At 38.0% G+C, this 24968-nt stretch overlaps 1 protein-coding gene across 4 annotated transcripts in view; it reads right to left on the bottom strand.

The window, feature by feature from the left end:
- The window catches only part of sgcd (sarcoglycan, delta (dystrophin-associated glycoprotein)), a 275605-nt gene that overhangs the window by 94302 nt on the left and 156335 nt on the right, over positions 1-24968 (bottom strand). For all 4 annotated transcript variants that reach the window (XM_008428447.3, XM_008428449.3, XM_081615943.1 and 1 more), the window contains one exon: positions 10838-11023. In XM_008428447.3, the coding sequence (XP_008426669.1) occupies positions 10838-11023 (186 nt within the window). The remainder of the gene's footprint in view (positions 1-10837; positions 11024-24968) is intronic.

The following is a 24968-nucleotide window of genomic DNA, read 5'->3' as shown; positions in this document are numbered from 1 at the left end:
TTTCAGTCTCATCGACAGTCAGCAGTAATTCCTGCATCCGTTTAGTCACTGAACTACTTTAAAGGTGACCTATTTTGCTTCTTTGAACAGGTTAGGATAGGATTATGTGCGACACAAAACACGTTCATCACATTTTTTGTAAAACAATTATTGTAACATAATGAGATTTCAGTGTGGTCAGTTCTAGCTATTTTGAGTTCCTTTAAGAATGATGTTATTTTAGGACCTCTTGTCATTTTAAATCACACCACCCAACTCAATGTTTGCAATCGCATGTGAAAGTAGCTGCAAAGACTATCTTTAAAAAGCAAAAGTGGAGCCTCCTGTACAAACAACAAGAAAGCAGCAAGTGGTTTCTAAATGGTAAGTCGACAACAAAACACTTGTACTTTCCAGCAGTCAATGCACAGCGCATAGAACCAGCTGGAGCTCCACTTGGGTTGCTAGGTAAGTACTTGCTGATTTGTGATGTCACATTCTAGCGGTTTTTGAAATGGCTAATTCTCCAGACACCAAAAAACATAAACGTACTATATTGCAAAAACAAGCTGGGTGTTTTGTTTTAAGAACTTAGCTGTTTTTAGAAGCCGCTGAAACCTAAATGAAAGTACAAAAACTTTCAAAATGTGAAGCTTGCATAACAGTTCTCCTTCAAGTAAGGCCCTATGATTTCTGCGATGTGGAAAATGGGGATGGAATTAAGGAATTTTATTAACAAAATGGATTTTCACATAGGGCTGCACAGTGGCGCAGTTGGTAGAGCTGTTGCCTTGCAGCAAGAATGTTCTGGGTTCGATTCCCGGCCTGGGGTCTTTCTGCATTGAGTTTGCATGTTCTCCCTGTGCATGGTGGGTTTTCTCCAGGTACTCCGGTTTCCTCCCACAGTCCAAAAACATGACTGTTAGGTTAACTGGCCTCTCCAAATTGTCCCTAGGTGTGAGAGTGTGTGTGTGGTTGTTTGTCCTGTGTGTCTCTGTGTTGCCCTGCAACAGACTAGCGACCTGTCCAGGGTGTATCCCGCCTCTTGCCCAGAGCGTTAGCTGGAAATAGGCACCAGCAACCCTCCCGACCCCACTAAGGGATAAGGGTGTAAAGAAAATGGATGGATTTTCACATAATCAGCTGATGTCAGATTGGGACCCAATCTTTAGCCCCTTTTGCACTGCACAGCTGGACCCGGGTCGACCGAAGCTGGGCCGATCGTTTTTGGATTAGCACTTCCAGCCCGGTACCACCCCGCTCCCTGGAACCCCAAGAGCTGCGGTTCCAATTGAGCCGGCCAGACCGGGCCGGTGTCGAGTTTAAATGTGCCGGTGTCGAGTTGGCTGTTAACTGGTTCATTGGCTGTGCTGTGCAGTCAATGCACAGCGTCAATGCACAGCGCACAGCGTCTAGTGCTTTCTAGATGCATCTAGTGCTTTCTTGATGCACTAGATGCAAAGTCTAGTGCATCAAGAAAGCACTAGACTTTCTCGATGACTCATTTTTTCAATATGCTGCATCAATAAATTCCCGTCATAATCTATTCTTACCCAACACTGGGATTACAATTGCCTCTTCAGCCAAAGATTTTAATAGTAAATGTATAACATTTCTCCAATTGAACCGTTCAGAAGTCGACAAGGCTGTGAACGAGAGGATTTCTGCATCTGGCGTCGCTCCAGCCGTGAAATCCCGCCTGCTGCAGCGGTAGTTCAGCTGGCCGCGAACCAGCTGAACATTTTCATTAAATGTAAAGCTAATTTACATGTTTCCCTCAGCTTCCACGCTCATGGGAGGTCGCCTGGGTAGCTTTAGCAACAAGTCGATTTACGTGACTTATCCTGCTCAATGCAAAACGACAAAGGCCATAGCACCAATAGGACCGAGTTGAACAGAGACGGGCTGGGCCAGACCGGACCCCGCAGTACAAAAAGGGCTTTAGTTAAGTGAAAGACAAAAGATAGATGGATGATTTTCAAACTTTTTGGTTTTGAATGGATAATCTGCACAAATATAAAAACTTGGATCTACAACTAACATTTTAACGTATTTTTTACTTTTTAGATAGACACCAATGTTAAAATAAATCAGCATGATGACTTGTTGGGATAAGTACTGGTAAAGAACAGACATTAAGTGAACTTTTAATGGCATTCAGGTATGCAGATTTTATTGAAGCGCTGTGGTTATTTTCCACAAGTAGAGGAACAACTTTCATTCTATGATGGAATACCTTCACTACAGACCTAAAACTGGAAAAAAAACCCAACAAAAACAGATAAAACATGGTAATACTGTTGTCAGAAACATCTTCATCAGTGTTAGCTTCCTACTTATTCATCTCTGACTTCTCATTACTCTTCCTTCTTCTGCATGAGTGAAACACCATGGGGGATGCAGGGAAGGCAGACTGCAATCAAGATGAAAATTACCGCTCTTTCTCCCGTAAGCAGCGGCAACAATCAGCAGCAAACCCGGAGATGTTTACCTACTGAACCTCCTCAGATGTTTCGTGACTGAGCTGGTGCCTGAAAACAGACATGACTTCATTTATATTTCCCATTGTACCAGCCGCATACCGTCATATTCTCTCTATATGAACAGTTCCCAATGTCTTCAGGCAAACAAAAGTGTAAACAGAGCCGGATCAATGGCGGAAACAGTGTGGAGAGGAGAAAGGAAGAACCGCATACATAAAAGAGGGAAAAGATTAAATAAAAACCTTTGAACTAGAAAAACAACTTTACAGATGAAATAAGCCTAAAAAAACAGTTTTTAAGGGGAATTAGTATTCAAATTTCACATTTTGCACATTTTTGTACTTCCAGTTGCTTCTGAAAACAATTGATATATGTGCTACATAATGGCTGCTGGAAAAGAGGAGTCCTTTGTTGTTGACTTACCATCCAGAAACTACTTGTTTTATTCTTGCGGGTTGTGCTGAAGGCTCCGCTCATAATAATCATGTATACTTGCGCATCTGTTCATGTGTGAGTGTAAATGTTGAGTTGGGGGGCGTGGCGAAGCTTACTCGGATTTAAAGTGACAAGAGGCCCTGAAACAGGTCATTCTGAAAGCAGCTCAAAATGGGCAGAACTGGCCAGAATCTGATTATTTAAGAATTATTTTGTGCAAGAAATGTAATGAACATGATTTTATAGACCATAAACTCACCGTAACCTGTTCAAGGAAGCATAATAGGTCAGCTTTCATTACTAGGCTACACTGTTTGTGCCGTCTCGCTTGAGGTTTACAAGACAAAATAACAAATTATTCTTTTTTATCATTCTAATAACTTTTGATGGCACAATTACTCAGAAATGACTTTGCTTCTCATGAGTGCATTTCACGTCTTGAAAGGCACTCTTGCATTAAACTAACATAGTTCCGTCAAAAGGAAATTGCTCAAGTTACACCTGTTATTGAGAAATTCCATTATTAATGCACCCAGATACAAAAAGCAGGGCAAAAATCACACATGGTGCAGGCTGCACCACCAGCCTGAAGTGATGATTACATCCAAGAACCTTGTGTTTATGATGAAGGCTATTTTTGAAATGAACAAAAGAAAAACACAACCAATAGCAATTTCTTCTAGGACACCTTAAGCAGTCTCACTCGGAGGTTAAATTGAAAATCATATTATTTTTCAGGCTGACTGATGACTCTCCAGATGCCACTGCGCTGCACGGGCCAAAATCACTGCCATAAAGCAGCTCAACAAGCATCACAGCTCTTTATACAACAGGCCAAATTTAGCTGGGCACTCCATGTGTTGGTGTGCAAATGTGGGAGCTGGATGTGTGTAAGATCTCAGCAGCTCACAGATCAGGACATAAATACAAAACTTAGAGTGTGAAGTCAAATCAGAAAAAAAGAGTAAAGAAAAAAAAAGTCATGCGCTTCCACACGGACCTAAAATAAGGACGTCCTCTCCAAACAAAGAGGACGGAGTTTGTGGACTTTTTGAATCACAGATCCTATTCAACCTGTATAAAACTGGATGATCTTGTAGATGAGCAGAGAGGCAGCCGGTCAGACATAAGCTGTATTGTTATGAGATCGGACCGCAAGGTTGTCTACATTCCTCCAGCCAGGTTTCCAGTTTGGCCAACCGGATCATTAGCATCCAATAGTGACAGCTGAGCTGAAGTGGTGGATTGTGGTGGTGACGCTTGTCTTTCGTTGATTGATGGACTTTTATGATTGAATTGATTATTGTATTGTCCAACTGTTAATTTGTCATCAACTTCAAAAGAATAACTTAAAGCTAAATTTATAATAAATATTTATGATTAATGTTGAGAAGCAGATGTTTGTACGTTAAGAAATGTATATAAATGTAAATATAAATTATATTTATATTTACATTTAACTAAACTTAAGTTCTTTAAAGTTAAAGAACTTAAGTTTAGTTACTTGTTTATTTAACTTTGATTACTTTGTGGGTTTAATTCACGATGGGTTGCTTGGTATTATCTATATAATTTGCTATTTCCTTTGTAATTGAGTGAAATTAATTTATACAGATTATTTTTTGGGTTTGTTTAAAGGTTTTTACCTGCATCTTCTGGATCAACAGTGAATGTGTCCATACACTGTGAAATAAATGGAAGATAAAAGCAAGAAAACTGTTTGGTCCTTCAAGTAAATCCCTGTCAAGGAGTTTTCAGACCTTTGACAGTTTTTTAGCTCTTTACTGAAGAATCATACAAATTTATGTAATTCCTCACCTCATTGGAAAAATGTTGCTCAAAAGTATTCATGTCACCTGCAGATACAAAAACGGATAGTGGGAGCAAACTAATTGGTCCAAAGCACAAACAATGAGAATAAACTGAACAAAATGATAGAAGAAACAAACACAGAAATGATCAAAAGAGAAAACTGAGACTGAAAGATGGGAATGAAGATTCACCTTCAAGCAGGACAACGACCGTAAAGCCAGAGCCAGAGATGCAATGACATGGTTTAAATCAAAACATATGCAAGTGTTATAGTCCAGAGCTACATCCAACTGGAAATACGTGGCTGAACTTGACTCTGACGTTTTACCTTGCTGTCTGTGGCAAGGTGATCAAATTTGAAAATAATAATAATAATAAAGGAATATTAACAAGGTTCTGTTTCTGAAGACTGCAGAAAGAAAATACAGGCGTACTTCTGTCTGAGGCTGCTTGGCTGCATGTGGGTCACAGCGACCTGCCCTGACTGATGGAATAATGAATCCTGACTCCTACAAGAAAATGTCAGGATATTTGTCTGTGACCTGAATCTTCAGACAGAGCTGCTCATGCATCAGTGAGGGGCAACAGGTCTGCCATCTGAAAACCTTAGCCAAATATCTGAAGCTATTATCAATCAGACATGAAATCCACTTACAGTGTAACAAACCCCCAAATCAATTTTCTTTTTGGGATGAAAAACTGTCGAAATAGGAAAATAATAGACTGCTTTCACACTGCAACCTGAAGTGACCCAATTCCGATTATTTTGAGGTAATGCGACCTGTGTTCAATCTTTTCATGACAGTCTGAACAACACAGGTCAAATTCTTTTTGAATGGGAGCCATATCTGATACGTATCCGATTCAAATGTGACCCAACGTCCAGGCGGCATTCATCCGAACTGAATGTCACTGATACTCAACAAATGTCACTATTTTGCGTCCTGATACACGCAAGTGGGAAGGAAAATAACAACCATTGTAGACTATATGAGGATTAAGTTGTTAATATGCTGCTCCGATTGGACAACAATTTCAGATGCGTAAGCTAAGCTCCACATTAGCCTCCGTTTACTTATGCAAACACTGAGCAGTTCTTCTGTTTATGGCAGTTGACAGAACACTGAAAACGCTGACACTATTGTGCCCTCTACTGCGCATGCGGGACACTTTCAGGTTGTTGCCCATTCAGACTGCAGAACGCATACAGGTCGCATAGGTTTGGCAGTGTGAACGGCCCCGGCAAAAAAATCTGATTTGACAAAAAATTGGAATTGGTCATTTCAGGCTGCAGTGTGAACGCAGCCCTACAGTAGTGTTGTTCTTTTATGTTCCTATGTAAATGTGTTTAGTTTGAATGCAATATTTTGCCTAAAAACTAACTCAGTGTTGGCCTCCTTTAGTTGAACAGTGCCTTAACAGTTGAACCTACAGTATGTGTTGCAGTTGGTACAACTTTGACAGTCAGCATTCGGCGTTTTCTCTCCAACAACTCTGAAAAAAAGTCACTGAGGCTGTTTATTTTCTTTTTAGGAATTAGAAGGTAATTCACATTATATGAAAGATGTGAAAAAATATAATTTTGATAAAACTGGCCTATTTTTGTTTGTAGAAATTATAAGTCTAAAGGTGACTGCTCTACTCCTTGTCTATGCTAGCAGTCAATGTAAACTGTTAATGCAGAAGAAAACTAATGTTAAAAAACTTATCTGATCTCCTATATCTTGCTGACATTGGCAGGAATATCTAAAAAAAACCCCATCAGATTCCTCCTTACTGTGTGTGTTTCTAGCCCTTGTAACAGCAATCAGTGCAGCTTAGGTTCCCCTTAAACATCATAAAAGCGCACAGCAAAGTTGCAAAGCAGTAGTCTGAAAGTTATGTTTTTGGGGGAGAATTGTATGACCAAATATGTCAAAAGCGACTTCAGAGGTGAGAATTTACTTTTTAAAACATTTTAATAATATTATGTTTCCGCAAATATAACAGAATCATTTTGCAGGCACTTTGAGGCACAGAATTGAACTTCTCAAACCAGAAATGTTCTTCAATCTTCAGACCATTAGGCAGAACAAATCAGTTTAATGTAGTTTGGAAAGACAGTTGGTAAAAATGGAAAATGTGTCATTACTTCCACACTCAGTTTATAGCTTCAGTATGTAAGTGGTAGAGACTTTAAGTTTTCTCTCAAACCCATCATGGCCAAAGTGGACATTTAAGCTGCTCGGTGATCCAACTATTTTAAATGCAGAAATAACTCTGCATGTTTCCCCAGCTGGTGATCAGTTGCCACAATTTGGGATTGCCAAAAAGTAACTCAAAAACACCACCAACATTTCCTGAGCTGTGTTGGTCACACCTGTGGTGCTGCTTGCCTAACTGTTGAGCTCCTGCCCACTAGATCAAAGCTCGCTGCTCCAACCTCAACCCTGCAGCATCTTGAAGCACATTTTAAACTGATTTAAATCCACCTACACATTGTCGGATATCTCCTGCTGTCCACTGCTTGCCCATGTTCATTATTCATACTCTCTGTCTCTGTAATTGCAGTTTATGTGAATATTTAATCTCTGCCTCCTCTATCCAAGATATTTTCTCCACCTCCTGTCTCCTGAATGCTCAGGTGCTTTAAAAACGGATAATACATGCTCCAAACTTATTAATTATGCATTTCTACACACTTTCTATTCACCCTTCACCTTTGCTGCTTCATAGAGAAAACCTTCTGAACATCTCTTAAAATGAAACTATACTAGGAAACTGCTCTACTGGGTGTACTTTTCCAAAAATAGCTTTGACGACACTGATTCGACTTCCTTTGGCATGGTGCTCTGTATTTTAAGGTCAGTGCTCCCGTTCGGTACATGAAAGATGTTTTTGCAATCAAATGAATCTAAGTTTAGCTTTACTAGCTGCTTAACAGGTGCTATTAATGTAAAAACAGAAGATTTTCATGAAACAATCAAATGAAATGGAGAAATGTCTTTGGTAGTTATAGGGCAGGGCAATAAATCAATAATACATATATGGGTATAGACACATGATCAATATCAATAGAAAATACAACTAATACAATACTGCACAGCATTGTGGGAAATGTAGGCAGAGGAAAGCTGATCATGGAGAGCTAAAAAAAGTTGGTGGCATCATCTTACTCACTCCGGTTACCTAGCAACAAGCAAAAATAAAATGCTTTTCCTTCATTTTAAAATCAAACTATTTTAATAAGATGAACCAAATAGGCTAATTTGTTCCATGTAGCTTTTGTGGCTCTTAAATGTTGCAAAGGTAGACTCATGTTCAATTTTTTTACCTGAGAAGTTTAACTGAATAAAAAAATTATATTTATAAACTTAAGGAGGACTGGCCAAGAAACACCTTGGAATTGTATTATAAAGTCATCTGAAGGTCATAACTTAATGCATTATGTCCAATATTTCAGAAGTGATTCTTGTGAAAAATAGGTAAATAATTTAATAAATGATCAATAAATGGTCCATAAGCCTTAATAATTCAGTTCTAATCTGTGTAAAGTGTACTAGGAGCAACTGTTTTTGAAGAGTAAACTTGTAAAACTGTTTTAATGGAGTCCCACAAACAGTAAACATGCGCCTGGATTAAAGTTTGTCACTGAAACATCACAGGGTAGAAAAAGTAGTAGAAATATTCCTTCCCTTTCTTGATCTGCTTTGACGTTATTACTTTTTTCCCTCCTTTTAAACCCATCTACCACATTTCAAAAGTTTTTCTTATTCTATAAATCCATCAAGCAGACACATTAAAAACATTAAACTGACTGAGGCTCTCCGTCACAACGCACGGCTCAGCATCTGAGAAAGTCGTTCCTGATTTATGTAGATCTCATATTAAAGCCGCGTTGTGAAGCGGGCCTCATGTATTATTCACATCAACAACCATGTGAGCGTGCCCCTGTGTGCTGTACGTCGTTTGTGTTGCCTCTGCTATACCGACTCATCGCTACGTGCCGGATTGATACGAGCAGAAAGACAATGTGTGCAGCTGATAGGGCGAAAACAAACCAGGAAGGTAGGGAATAGTAAAAACGAAGCAACGCAGCAGGGAAGAGAGGAAGACAGACTGACTGAGAGCTTCAGAGAGACAGCCGCTCTGCAGGCACTGACGGATGTGAAGTGTTTTACATGTTTTCTAAAGCTTAGAAACACTGGAGTCACATGGGTTCAAAAACAGCACACGCTGCAATGTTTACAATAAAACCTCGTCTTTTTTGGATTAACGGAATTGTGATTTAATTAGTTTTGTTTGCCTTTTGTTTAGCTCTTTTCCTCTTAATTTGTAGTTGGGTTTTCATATTTGATGTACAAGCAAAACTGCTTTGTTTAGTTTTTTTATGTTTGAGAACGAGAATGATTCATGAGTTTCGTGACAGCAGAAAGGTGTATTTGGTTTGTTTCATAAATTCGCTCATCGTGCTGATATAGATTTAACGTCAGGAGGAAAACACAAAGGCGGAGTTTGGTTTTGACAGTCTGAGATGAAACTCAAAGGCAGATTTGTTCCAGAAAAAGTAAAAAAAAAATCCCAAACAGCATTAAGATCAAGTAAAGCAAAACAGAGAGGTTCCTAAGAGAAGAGTGGAATGTTTACATTCCTTTTATGGCTTTTTAAATGAATGCCTGATAGACCGATCAGTCTTTTTTGTAAACGGTACTCATCCATATACAACATTCATATCACATTGCTCAATGGAAACATTGAAGAGATATTGAAAAATATTGAAAAAAAGAGTGTGGATGATTCAAGACCATTGTTAGAGAAACCAGAGAGCACAAAATTAGGTGCTAATTCTGTGGTTTTATATATATATAAGGATATAAATTGATTTAGCCTTTACTCGGCTATAACATTTTTAAAACAAACAGATTCCAGACTATTATTTATTAAAGATGAAGCCAAAATGGAAAACCTGACGTTTGTAATTTGTAATTTGTAATTTGTAATTTAGTAATTTATTTCAGACAAACCTTTCACCGGCAGTGTAGAACAAACACAAAGTACATAATAAATTTCTTGAAGACACATCACATCGGTGATTATGAGTCTGAAAAGGAGTATGAAGAAGTATAACTTATATAATCATACCCCTTTTCCAGCTGTAATTTATCACATTATTTTCAGTTTCCAATATCCTTCCTGACAAAATGAAATAATAATTGTAGTAATATTTCCTCAGCCAAATGAAAATATTGCATGCACACACATACACATTTGTACACATACATATATACATATTCACATATACATACACCTATACACACATACATACATACACCCATATACACACCCATCTGCTTATATACAAAATACACAACTATTATATACCTTTATACATTTACCCACACCTGTACAGATCTGCACCCACTTGATGAAATTATACTTAGAGTTTTAATTCCCAGCCAGGATTATCCCCTTTGTTCGTCCTTATACCTTTGAATAATAGCTATTTTGAGACCTTTCTTAAAATATCTCATGTTTGGACTTTGCTTCAGACGTTGGACGTTGAAAAACTAAGTACACCCCCCCCTCCCCCCCCTTAACTTTGTTCAACTTAATCTTTATTTAATCAATAATGACACTATGGAGTCTTCTTTGTAAACTTAAATTCACATTTATGCTTAGAACCTGATAAAAAAAAAAAAAAGCAACTTGTTTTCATCCCAACATTTATTGAAAGGAGATGTACCTTCTCTTTAACCACCAGCAGCCTTAAAAAAGAAGAACACAGTGATGCAAATAAGAAACTAATGTACTGGTGAATGTCCAAGAGAGCTGCTGACCTCAGATCAGGACTCAACAACTAATTAATCATCCCAGAAAATATAACTGGGCCGATTTAAATATTCAAGGCTCACGCTTTCATGTCATGTGGAATCATCAGAAAATGTAGGTTACTGAAAGGATGCGGTGTTGTGTAACTCGTATGTGTAGCAGCAGCAGATTTAAAAAGAGCCGTCAGTGAAAAATGTATGCAAATGCACAGAAAAAAAATCGAGCCCATTTTTTATACATCAGACAGTAAATCAAAAATCAGAAAAAGAACGGGACACAGAGAGTCTTCCACAGCAAAAATACACAAAATATGGACTTACGATGGTGAAGTTCATGACCTTGAGGATCCAAATTGTTAGTGCCAGGTTGATCAGGATCAGGATCATTAGCAGCAGGACGAAGAAGTAAAGGCAGCGTTTCCTCCAGCCGTATATTCCCACTTTGTACACTTGTGGTTTCTCTGAACTCTGGACATTGTTCCTATGAGAGCACTGTTCCTGGGTCATCTGAGGAGACAGAGCATGAGGAATGATTATGGATGGAACAATATGCCAGCTTTTGCTGTAAAAACAAACACACATTCTTACCATGTGTTTTTTCCTAATTCCCAGTGCAAATGTCTCAGTAGGCTTTAAATAAGACAAAACTAGCATGCAAGTAACTTTTCAGCAAGATATAGGTCCTTGTTGTACGTATATAAAAAAAAACGTAATGATGAAAATTGATTAGTTCCACAGGCAGTTTTTTTTTACTTAAAATGTGAAAAATGTCACAAGTGAAAAAAGGTCTCAGTGGAACTAATACTTTTTTTGTCATTAATATTAAGGATATATTGACTCAAAAGAAGCTGTACAAGTAAAACTGCTTTGCTTTGTTTTTTTACGTTTGAGGACGAGAATGATTAATGAGCTTCGTGAAAGCAGAGAGGTGTATTTGGTTCGTTACTTGTAAGTTATTTTTATTTAATATGAAGTATACAAGATATTTGCACTTGAAACTAACTTAAGATTTTGTGTTCTTGCAGTGATGCGCTGATAAATGTCAGTAGGTTTCACCAACACAAATTTAAGACTGTTTCATACTAGTATGAATGGAATTTAAGACTTGTACCAGCACAGAAATGTACAGGTCCCATAAATAAATTGTATGGATTGGCACCTGGTATTTAAGGACAACTTATTTTTCTCAATGAATTTAAGACTAACTGGTCTTAAATCCTGGTTTGACCGAGTCTGACCCTCTTGATGTCTCCATCCTCTCTTAAAGCAAGTGGAAACGGGTAAAGGGGGTAAAATATAACCTGACTTATATTTACACATACAATTTATATTTAATTTATTATTAGTACACACCAACTCTGAGACACGCTGCTCTTTAAACCTTCCCCTACTCTATCATTTTTCTGCTTGCTACACTTTCCCTGCACATAATGCAGAAAAAAATATTTACTCAGGATGAAAATCAATAATTATTGCATTTGTGAGCCTCGTAACGGCATAAAAACAAAACTAGATAGTTTCCATCAGTCGTTTAAGTGAGAGTTTTTTTATGTTAATTGTCATTGTTATAATTATTGTGACCATTAACTTTGCTCTCCATTTTTTTCCCAAGTGAACAAGGGTGTTAAAAGAGAGGCTTGGGGGCCATTTGTGGTCCCTGGATTTATTTTGCATGCCCTCATAACCACAGTTAAAGAATAAATACATTAGGACATAACTACAACTTTTAAGTTAAGGTCTACTTACTAAAATCTTAAATGCTTTTCCAAGCTTTCTGCTTTCTTTGGCATGGTAAATAGAATCACATTTATGTGTAGTTTAGAGTACATTGACTTGTACTCTAAACTACACATTAGTGCACCAAATCTGCTTTTAATTGCATGTCTGCATTAAAACTTGGCTAAATAGAGCAAGTGCTTTCAAATGAAGAATGACCTAGATCCTGATTTTATTGCTTAGAATAGACTAAATATTTTTTTCAGTTTTCTTCAATAGAGTCCAGAATAACAGGCAAACTGGGCGTTTCTCATTCAACGAGGAAAACGTTTTTCTGAAGAAACCCAACACAAAGATTATGGTGAGTGTCACATCAGTGATATATGATTACCGTGATATTTGATTACTTTAATGTATATAGACTTATAATGAAACAAGACGGAGTTTCCATCTTGGACAACAGATTGATTCTCTTTCTCAATTGTCACTGTATAATTTGCACCCTGCATGATGCCACTGCTGCATTAATATCTTGTTTATTTGCATGCAGAACCATGTAGCTACATCTGCAGATTCATAGGAGCAGAATTTGGCAAAAAAGACAACTAGCCTTCAATATGTAAAACCATTCACACATAAATTATTATGTCTAACGTAGCACGACTTTTAGTTGCAATAAAATCAGACTTTTGCTATTGCAACCAGGAGTCATCCTGCACAGCCTCTTTAGAGAGACATAATATATAGAACACATCTTAACAGAAGTGCAAACATAAACATTCCTGTCACACACCCACAATCCTCTTCTCTCCTTTGAGCCAATGGCCAGCCACTCAGTTTTGGCACAATGACAGACAGTTTAGTTAGCAATCGCATTGACTGATTACCCAATAAGTGGTCTATAACTCTATTATAACCCCTCCGGCCCGCTGATGTGCTGATAGTAGCGATTAATGATGATTCTAATTGTATGGCTGTGAGGACGATGAGGCATTGTTCACTTCCAGCGCTGCTATAATAATGCCCTAATAACTCTGTGGAAAAATACAATTTACTGTCCAGCGCACTTTGCAGGGCAAGCCTCACACCACCAAAGCCAATCGTTTTTGACAGCCACACGCATTACCCCCTAACTGAAACAAATGGCACAAGACAGGGCAATGGGGGAAAAGTGCTGAAAGCTGCAGGAGATACCAACGCTGCAGTCAGCAAAACATCTTCAATCTGTGGAGGAATTTTTATTTTCTATGTGATACGAATGAACATGTTGGAAAGAGTTGAGGGCTGTGATCCGATTGGCTCCTAAGCATTTCTTACGCATACTAATGATGCATTCACACATTGATGGAAATTATGCAATATGAACCAATATGAAGAAAAGCTGCATTCACAACTATCTCAAGTAAATGCAATATATTTTACACCTATAGTTCTTTAATTTTATTCAAGTTATTTGATGAGTTTGCCTTTTCCAGCTCTTTAGTTTCTTTTCACATAAAAACAGTCCAAGTGAACCAACCTGCCTCTAGAAACCATGTGGCAAAGTTCAGAAGAGCCTATACACTATCACCCCCAGTGCTAAAGCACTAAGCTAATATGGTATAAATACCATATTAGCTATAGTGTTAGCTGGGAGCTAACACTATAGCTCCAGTCCAATGTGGTATTTAGAGGAAGCTAATGCTAGCGTGCTACACCAAAATAGTATTTAGCAGAAGCTAATGCTTATACCAACACCGTATTTAGTGTAAACTAATGATAAAATGTCATTCCAACATGGTAGTTAGCAAAGGGCAATGCTACAACATTACACACACCAACACGTCATTTAGTGAAAGCTAATGCTAACAGTGCTAAATTCAATCATTTTTATACCCACCATGCATCAATGACAACAAAATGTGTTACAACATAGTATACATTATGAATATATTTTCTCATAAAATGAAATTTCATATTTCAGTTGTGTGCAGATGTTCTGCAACTTTTAAGGTTAAACAAGCGACAGAAGACAAAAAAAATCATTCTTACAAGAATCAATGAAGCAGCAGTCAAAAATAAGCCATCAATAGTCAAAATGAGCTAAAAGTAAATAAAACAGCCCTGTATTAAAAATAATAAAAGAATCAGGTCAGAATGAAGTCCATTAAATCAATTTTAAAAAACTGATTAGAAGTCTGTAATACTCAGGAAATCATTCAGACTGAATCCGAGTCAGTTGGTTCTAAAGGTTCCGATTACTCATGCTGAATATTTGGATCAGATTTATTCAAACACCTGCTCCGGCCAATCAGACGCCCGGCTGTTTGATCAGCTTCTTGGCAGTATCCTCACAGCGACGCCATGGCCTGCACAGATTAATGGAGCTCCTGATTCTGCATCACTTGCTTTTCTCCTCTCCGACTGCGAGCGCCGGCCGCAGGAGAGATCTTCATGATACCTCCCATAACTAACCCCTGCCCTGTCCCGTCGCTCGTTCAAATCCGGTCCAGTCGGGCTGACGGGAATATTCTGTTTACACCATGAAGCCCGATTATGAAGAAGCACACACACGATCCAAAGGCTGGCAGACAGGTTTCCCATTTCCTCTCCACAGATTAGTTTTGATGTTTTCTTGTCTGCTGTGACAGGCTCAGATAGCTGACCCTGAACCTGATGTGAAATGAAACAGATTATGTCAGTAAAAGCTGGTGAGCTGTTGTCAGCTACAAATATTAGTTTCAGAGGAAACTTTTCTTGTCATATATGCATTTTTAACTCTTCCAAAGGTTTGTAGAGGCAGAAAACAGAAATGTTTTTTTTTTTTTAGTTCAGCTGATCAATTATATCAGTTAAGACACTAATCTGAAACAATTCATCAAATTAAACATGATGAATTGATTATTGAAATAATCTTTAACTAATTTAGTTATCAATTAATCATACAAACTCTAGAAATTGACATTTGCTGAACTATTATATTCAGAGAAGTAAATAAGCCAAAACTGTACCAAGGGAAATCAATACATTTTGCCGTCAACATAAGAAACGTTCCTTGTCTGTAAATATGCTGAACCCAGGAGACCTGACGAGGTAGTTTTAGCATCACCTGGTTCAAATTCTTTAAAAAGTCCCTATTAGGCAGGTTTTGCTACCCAATTATTAATCCAAAGAATAAACAGAGTAGTAGACTATTTTTTAACTACAGATGCAGCTTTTGCTACAAATAATCAATAGTCACTACATTTTTATTTTCGTATTCAAAAAAGTTTCATTTGCTTATTTGCATCTTTTAATGTATTTCTAATATTGTGTTTAAAAGGCTTCTTACATGGTTAAATGAAAACTCTGCAGAATGTGGTAATTGTTTTTATCCAAATATTCGATTAATCATCAGAATAATAGAATAATTATTCTGATGATATAATTATCAGAATAATTATATTATGCTATATAATTATAGTTGCGGTAATAATCTGAACAAATGCGTGAGAGAATTATGCTCTTTGTGTGTCCATATGAGTTGTTTATGCTTCAGGTGATTTCATTTCTGAATATGGAGTATAAATGAAGGCCAGGATGGTTGGAAAGGCTGCCAAGCGTCTCAGGTGTGAGGACAGCATGTTGGCGGTGGAGCAGCAGAACTCAAAGCGAGTCAGACGGAGCGACTTGAACACTCATGTATAAATGCATTACTGATAAGAAAAAGCCGGGTCATGACCCCGGCAATCTGTACTGCAGGTAATGCTGCAAAAAAATTAAATAAAAACAAACTAATATCAGACCTGCTCTCTAGGCTGGTTTCTATTTCCCCTTCTGTCTGTGACTGGAGGGTTCTTATATGAATGAACATTTTCCATATACCCAGAAATTAACTGTAAAATGTGGCTCTTATTAGTACTTTGTCTCCCATTGAAGAAATGTGTCTTAGAAGAAAAGCAACGATGCTACAATTCAACAAGGACAAACAAAATCAGTAACATCCATACATAAAAATTAACACAAAAGACATGTATCAAGTTCTGTGCAAACAAAAGCACAGAGGTGCACAATATTAATACTATTAATAGGAATATAATGCATGTTCAAATATATTTAATCTTTCATACAATTTGTGATCATCAGTTTTTGTTTTTTTTTGTTTTTTGCAATTTCAGAAAATTGACACAAAAGCATTCAGTTTTTATGCTCCTCTAATCTGGAACAAGATAAAGAAAACTGCAAATCAACTGAAATACTGAGTGCCTTTATATCAAGGCTAAATATTAAATAGTTTAGAGTTGTCTTTGATTTATAATAACTGGAAAATTTATCAATATATTTGATGATGATTGTTCTTGATGGTTTTGAAGATGGAATTTCCTTGTCTCTGTAAATGTTACTCATTCCATAAGTGGCTGGTGCTGGGTATGAATAATTATGGGTTTAACTGTTCACCTAAATTTACAAAAACTGATTTCATGAGAAGTATTAAAATTTGGGATTGGCCTAGATCAAGTCCAGAAGAAAATCTGTCCTGATAGGCTGATGAGATCAGGGGAACTTGGGGAAAGGAGCTAAACATGTTAAGTTCAGATGTGGGATGCCAGTAGTTCCAACCAAAGACGGATGGATGTAGAAAATGAATAGAACATGCTTTAATTCAAAGGTGTACAAATTTATGCAAGCAGTTTGCTGAAGCTTTTTCTTGCCAAAACGTTCCTCAAACTAACAGTGTTTGCTACTTCTCATGTAATTGGAGGATTTTAAGGGTGTAAAAAGCTTGGAAATTATTCATGAGACCCTCCCATTTCAGCAGGGAGGTTTCTCATTCCTGCTTCATTTCTGTGGTGTATCTTCTACAAAACAAACAGCAGGTCATAGCAAATAAAATGTCTCGGGAAACTGCACTGGATTTGGGATCCCAATGGTTCCTATGGAAATCCCCCAGGAGCAGGCTGTTATAAAATCGCCCAAAGGCAGGAACAGGCAATCAAAGGGAAAAAACAATGTGGGTCCTGGTGGGCCAACGGTTCCGGTACTTAACCCCAATGATGAAGTCAGCAAACACAGTGAATAAAGTTTGAGAGGAAGCTTGGAGGTAAACTGCAGCGATTCCCCGGTTGCAAACATGCTTGAAATATTAAAAGGACATCTGAAGCAGAAAAAATAAAACAAATATCAACAGAAAGGTTTTCATAATCATTTCATTTCAGGAAAATAAATTAAATGTTTGTTAGAGTTACACTTGGTTCGGGAGCCCACTGATATTGATGGGAAAACTCACAGGAGCAGGATGTGTTAGCATTCCCAGAGGAGGGAACCAGGAATCAGAGATTATAAAGCGAGTCCCACTGGTTCCAGTACTTAACCACAGTGAGGGAGTCGACAAATACAAGAACGACGATCAGATTGAGTCCCAACAGAGGAAATTCACAAACAGAGCCTTACAGCTAGATGTGGTTTCCTTCAGTTGCAAACATGCTTATTAATATATTAAAAAGACTATTAAAGATGAGCTTTAATGCTTCCTGCAGGTTACGGTAGGCTAATGGGTTATACGAAATGTGTATTACATTTTTTGCACAAAATAATTTTGAGATGATGAGATTTTAGTCTGCTCAATTTTGAGCTCTGTTCAGAATGAGCCGATTTAGGGCCTCCTGTCGCTTTAAAGCCAGATAAGGTGCTGCTGGCCACGCCCCCCAACTCAACATTTACATCCAGCCATGAAAATGGCTGCAAACAAATGCAAAATTATTCAACTGTACATCTTTGTAAAGCAGAAGTGAAGCCTCCTGCACAACCAATAAAAATGTGGCAAGTGGTTTCTGGATGTAAGTCAACAGCAAAACACTTGAAGTTTCCAGCAGCCATTGTACAGTGCTTACAGCAGAAAGACCAGCTAAACAAACTTTCTGGAGCTCAGCTTGGGTTGCTAGGTAACAGGTTGGGCTTTGTTGGGGCTGATTTTCTAGACACAAGAAAACAACCCTACCAGTAAACAAGTAGGGTTGTTTGAAGTGCTAGAGCTTTTTTAGAAGCACTCAAATGGAAATGCAAAAAAATTGTAAATTGTAATTTTACAAAGTAATGGAAACTCAGGTGCAACTGTAGCAGCAAATATAAAGGTTCATACAGTCATTACATAAACTTTTCATATTAATTGAGTGAATGAAAAGAAAAGAAAATCAAATTAAATATTTAAAATCCATGAATGGATGGTAGAACAATGTTAAAGTGTTGTAAATGTGTAGAACAATGTTTAAATGTAAAAGAATTGGATTAAAAAGATATATTTTCAAAAATGTAACAAGAAATATGGACTTGGCAGTATGAATACATGACACATGATCAGAACCTGCTTCCTGACGAGCAGATTGGAGTTCTAATCAAAAGCCCCAAGTTTTAGTAATATGCTTATTTCTGGTTTGTCTTTGCCACATACACATGCTGTCACGCCGTACATACGCTTTTCTCACAAAGTGTGTCACAAATCAAATAAATGCAGCGCAGTAATGATATATAACTGCTCTCTGCTTTGTGCAGACTCTCTATGCATGCACAAAGAGCAACTGATAGCTTTCCAATAAAGTCTGAAAGGACATGCAGGCCGGGGAAACTAAATGGTGCTTGGTGGGAAGCTAAATAATGGCCACTCTGACCAGCGTGAAGGTGTGTGTTAAGAAAGTGGAGCTGAGGAGAAAGAAAATAAGTGGCAAATTGGTGGCAAATCAAATCATTGGCCTTTGCGCCCCCCCGCATCCCTCTTGGTGCCGTCCAACGGTGCCACTCATTGAGCCAGCTATTCATGCACAGAGCGGCTAGAAAACCCAATAGTCCACAAACAAAGCCTGTCTCTGATTAGGGAGAGAAATGAGGATTTACAAAATGTTATTGGTCAATTCTGCTGCCAAATAGCCAAGCAGTTCTCCATTAGGACTTTTATAGATGCAGTGTGAGGCTGATGGCCGCTGCCAATATATAGACCATTACTGGAGGTGGCACGCATTCTGACTTTATAAATACACAAGCTAGCTACAGCCATTAGCAGCAACTCCTGGGCCAAAAGGGATGTGGGGGGAAAATAAAGAAAAAAAAAGGCTGAATGGGAATTAAAGAAGAAATTTCCATGAGCAGAGGAAGAGATGTAAAAATGGATGTAGCTGCTCCATAAACGTCTTCCAGGCAACACAGTCTGCTGCCAGGTTTTCTCTGGTCTGAATGTCTCCCTGAGTATCTGCTGCTTGTTTCAGAATAACAGTGACGCCCAACGCATGGAAACATCCGGAAACATCCACAGGATGATCCAGATCTGGAGGTGGGAAAACATTTGAATTTCTTAACTGTATTTCCTGCAGTCTACAATTAGTGTTCATCCATTCATTGATTTATGTAACGTACCATCCATCCATCCATCCATCCATCCATCCATCCATCCATCCATCCATCCATCCATCCATCCATCCATCCATCCATCCATCCATCCATCCATCCATCCATCCATCCATCCATCCATCCATCCATCCATCCATCCATCCATCCATCCATCCATCCATCCATCCATCCATCCATCCATCCACTGCCAGGTGATAAATTGGATACACTACATAGTGACACTTGATTAGCCAATGACTATTCATTGATGTCGAGATCAACAGATTCTAGAGATTTATATATTTATAAATGCTATGTTACTGCATTCAAGAGCTTCGTGCTTTTCTGCCACCTGATAACCATTTCCAAATAATTTTCCTCTGACACCTTTCTAAAAACCCAAAAGACGTTGTGAAAAAGCAGCCTAAATTTTAACAACCCGCCCAAAGCTGTTTTTTTCCAGCCCAATCTGACAAAACTGCATGTGAAATAAGTAATAAAGAAACTGAAACAGACAAAAAAACAAAGCAAAACAATATGTTGACTTCTTTGCTCAAACATGCAAAAATAAACTGCAACAAACCTTTCAAATTATTAAAAAAGTACAATTAGTTATTCTAACTAAAATTTAAAAATACACCACACAAATGATAGAATTAGACTGAATAGATCGGCCCTTAAGGTCACAATTCCGGATCTAGAGTTGTTTTCAATATCTGGACTGATATTATCATCAGTTCGGTGCATCTCTAGTCCTAACTGACTGAGTTTGTTTTACATGTCAGGGTGTTTTTAACACTTCGTTCCAGGAAGGACGAAGTGTTAAGCGTTTTTCTAAACCAACGATGTGTTCCTTTTTTCTAGTGATCTAAAGTTTAGTTCAGACACCATGAGGAGGGACATCAGTCAGATCCACCAGTCAGGACCCTCTATGCCAGGTCTGAAGCTTACAAGTAACCGCTTTGTTTTTAAATTAAACAGTTTGTTCAGTCTGATTCGGCACATTAGAGGGATATATTCCCAGATGTGAGTGAACAAGCAAGAAATGTGAGGAATTCCCAGCACAGCTTCAGAGTTTAGTAGAAATACAGCTTGTTAAGAAGAAATGGGGCTGAAAACAAGGAGAGACGGCTAATGTTTGGGTAGAGAGTCCTCTCAGATCAGAGAGAAGCACAGTGACAGGTCAGCAGTGCGCCGCTCGCCTTTATCCCACCAGAGGCTCGCCGATGCTAAATTGCCTGTCTCTTTTCCCCTCCTCCTCCTCTCATTCCCTCTCCGCCCCCTCCTCCTCACTGTTAGAGGCTAACGTCTTAATCATAATTGTGTCATGAACCATAAACACTCATATGCTCTGCAGTGGAAGCACCCTCGAGGGGAGAACTGGTGCTGAATAATAACAACAATAACTTTGTTTGCAGAGCAGTTGAACCGAACTTCTCAAGGCTTGTTTGTGTTCATACATATTGACGAAAAGCGATAAGGGCGGAGTGAGAATGTAAAACAGTGATTGCATAAACAGGGTTCCTTAGGAAATTAACACTAGTAAAAATATTCAGACCTTTTTGAACTTTAAATACACTCCTCTATCACAAAAAAAAAAAACATTAGCGTTACATCCTGAAAGCCAAATATGATGAATATGCAGATTATGAGAGCGTTTATGACTATAAACAAAAAGTTGCTTGTTGTCCTAAATACCAATAGATGTGTGGCCACTTCATGCACAAAAAAGAAATAAATTAATTTAAAAAAACACGGATTAACCACCTTGGATATCTCCAAAAATTCTCTAAAATATACCACAACTCAAGTCTCAGATATAAGGTAATAAACAACTCCAACCTGAGGGAAGTGAATAAATCAAAGTTCACTCTTTAGCTACTGCAACAAGGAGTCAGACCCTCAAAGCAATTACTGGTGTTATTTGTGAGCATAAAGTTGATTGAATAAAATTATTTGTCAGACAGCAAACTAATCATAATTAGCTGCAACTTTGTCTGAATAAAATGAACAAATGTGTTTTGTGTTCACCTGCCTTATGATATTTTAACTTCCATTTTTCATGTGTAGCATTCTCTTGAAGTATGTTTTTGCTCTGGTGGCCTCTATCTCAAAGTGGTTAGACAGGAAAGTAGGTAATAAGAGAGGGGGAAGACATATGGCAAAGGTCATGAGGCCAGGACTCGAACCTGTGACGGCTGAGTCGAGGGCTTACAGACGTTTAGTTAGTATCAGGTGTAATTATATTTTAAAGTGTAGGACCTGGGTCAAACTGAATGCATGGTGTAGCATAAAGAAATGAGAGCGCTAATGCCATTGTACATGATTGTGCATCTAAAAATGTTGGTCAGAACTGGAGCAAAACATTCCAACAGTTTCTCTGAATTCTGACATGATTTCAGGGTTGTGGATGACAGCTTTTGTCACAAAATAGCCATTTCCATTTCAGTGAGCTATAGACAAACTGAACTCACAACATGGAACTTTTAAAACACTGAGTGGAGTGCCAGTTTGTCACGTCTACAAGCTCCACAGAGATTAGTTTTGACTACTTCTGACTATCACTGCTTCCATATTTGGTAGACAGTGTATCATACTCTGATACTTTCCAAACATACTGTCATCACAGTAAGACAACTTTCATCTGCAGCTTCAAATATGAAAATAAATACAGCTCTTTGTGAACAAAATACCAAACAGCACAAATAAAACATCATTGTTGTTGTATTTTCAATGACCATGTAAATAGAAACATATAGAAATACAGTAGGTTAAATCCACTGTTTTCATAATTTTGTCTTTCATCAAACAGACGAGAAATGGAAGAAAAATCCTGCTCACAACATCCAAACCTGCTTTGGAAACTGTTTAGTGAAGAAAGATCCATGTCCACTTTATGTAACATAAACCTTCTGAAAAATGGGATAGGAAATTAAGTCTGGACAGATTTTTCTGTATTTTCTTCTTGTCTTCCATCCTAAAGTTTTCAGATCATTAGAGAAACCATGAAATCTGTTTTGTTAAAGGATATTTTTGCTTAAACATTGGAAGTAAAACCAATGACACCTCTCTCTCTAAGATGTCCAAAGAGTCCTGCATGTGTTCCTTGATGGTTACTGATTTTACTTGTTGAAAAAATTGCCCTGACAAATTTTCCAACAAGCCTAAAAGCTTCAGGATACCTGTGAGACTGGTTTCAGCTGCAGAGTGAATTTCTGTCAGAAAGACTGTTCTACTTTGGTGAGCGCTGCAGATCATTGCTCTTACCTCAAAAGATCTCCCGGGAGAGTCAAGAGTGAGCATGAAAAAAGGGACATACTGGCAGACAAGATGTCTGAGCTAATGCTGAACTTTTATTCTGCCCAAATAAGATTATAGTGAGTTCACATAAGCCACAACCTGGAGAGATTTCACTCTCCATGCTCTGAATAATACAGGAACACTTACAAAGCAAACACTCAAGGTTCACACTGCCGATATTTAAAGAAAACACTCTCATACTGTCAGATAGATCCTGCACAGCCCTGTATATCTTAATAAAACCCTTAATGTCTGCCCTGATTACTTACTAATGCAGATCCAACACTCTGTGGTAGACCACTGAAGAAAATAGCAGCTCGTAATAACTTTCTGGTGAGCTGCAGATACCAGGGAAAGAAAGAATCAAACCCTTCACATTCTGCACAAAGTCATATCATTAGATTCTTACCACTGCAGGCAATGAAACATCAGAGTGTTTATCCTTTTATAAGAAACACACATTTGCAGTGAGATAAATATGACATACTTTCTCTTTTTGCTGCAAAATTATGAATGAATTCTATGAAAGGTAAACATGACTCACAGCTTCCTAAGTCAGAATGAACTGCTGGCAGCAGAGTGTATCAAGGGACTAAAAAATTTACCTGAATCAGAATCAAATAATTAGATCATTAGCCAAACTTAATTATAATTTAATTGCATACAAAAGAGATAGTTCAGCCACTGGATTTGGATGTGTTGGACCTGAAAGTTGCTGGACATCAACTTCTGAAGAGACAACTGGACTACAGGCAGAACTGTAAGCAAAGAGTACTGGTAACTAAATCGATCAGAAGAAGATTCCCATGAGCTCATCCAAGCATTATCTAAGACCTGGACACTAATGCATCTCGCTTTCCCAGAGCTGACAGCCAATGAAGAGTTATGGAGGCTTTGGAGCGTGTCTGTATACTGGTCCAGAAGGAGAAAGCGCCATCAGGAACTCATTGTACTCTTGGAACTCAGAAACTCTTGCTGAATTTCTGATTACCTGAATTGGAGAAACTTTGTGCTTGTAATCCCAGTCTCCAGTGTATCAGTAGAAGGTGGAATAATCCTTCAGAACAATTTGGGTCCATACGGGGCAGGAGGGAGTTGTGAGACGGCGCATTCAGGCCACAGCAGGTGGATCGTTCATATACATTTTTTTATGATAAACTGCCTAAATAGATTATTTAGGTCTTTATCTTCATGTTTCTGTGCAAACTGACATTTTCATGTAAATTTGTTTAGCTCTGCATTATTTGGCCTAAAACCGTCTCAGTACTGGCCTGATTGACCACTGCATAACCACACAGCAAAAATACAAAATATCAGCAGATAATTTTGTTCTAGTTTCTGGTGAAAATCTCAGAACACTTGAAATATAATAACCCCACTTGGCCATGGCCCTCAGTGTCGCTTAGGACTTTTACAAAAGTCCCACTTAGGACTTTTACAAAACTTGTCAGGGGGACTATCCTGTCACCAGGGGGCTAGTTACATTTTAAGAGCAATTGCTTGATTTCACTGTTGTCCCTGTGGTTTTTATTTTTGTCATTTGCTTGATGAGTGATGGCACAATTTAGATTCTCCGTTCAGCTTATTTGGACTGATTATTACTTAAGATGAATGAAAATTAAACGCTATTAAGATTAAATGTCAAAATGGAAACCACCTTCCTGGAAATCTGAGAAACTTTCACCAATAAATGGTACAATTAGCAGAAATTGGAGCTGATATGTAGATAAAAGTACTATTTTATGGGTTATGAGCTTTTAAAATCTGTTACACTCCTTTGCTGTTATTTTATTAATAAGATCCCAATTTAAAAAAAGAAGTCATAAGTTTAAGACAACAAAGTTTGAAATCTGAGCCGACGACATTTCTCTGAACTCGACGAGTAAATTAGTGTTTGTTTACAGCTGAGGAAGACGCTCAATAGTATTGAACAGTCTGGGATTCAGTCCATATCTTCATGTTCAGATGTATGGAAGTCAGATCGGCTCAAAGTGAAGAAGTTTCTTAGCAGTCTGCAATCAGTTACTATGGGGACGAGAAAGACCTTTATAATTATAGACTGGCAGTCCTCTTTATTAACAGAAGAAGGGGGTGACAGTGC

This window comes from Poecilia reticulata, chromosome 14 (assembly GCF_904066995.2).
Source record: "Poecilia reticulata chromosome 14, P_reticulata-male-v2, whole genome shotgun sequence".
Taxonomy (NCBI): Eukaryota; Metazoa; Chordata; class Actinopteri; order Cyprinodontiformes; family Poeciliidae; genus Poecilia; species Poecilia reticulata.
This window is presented reverse-complemented; position numbering and strand designations above follow the sequence as displayed.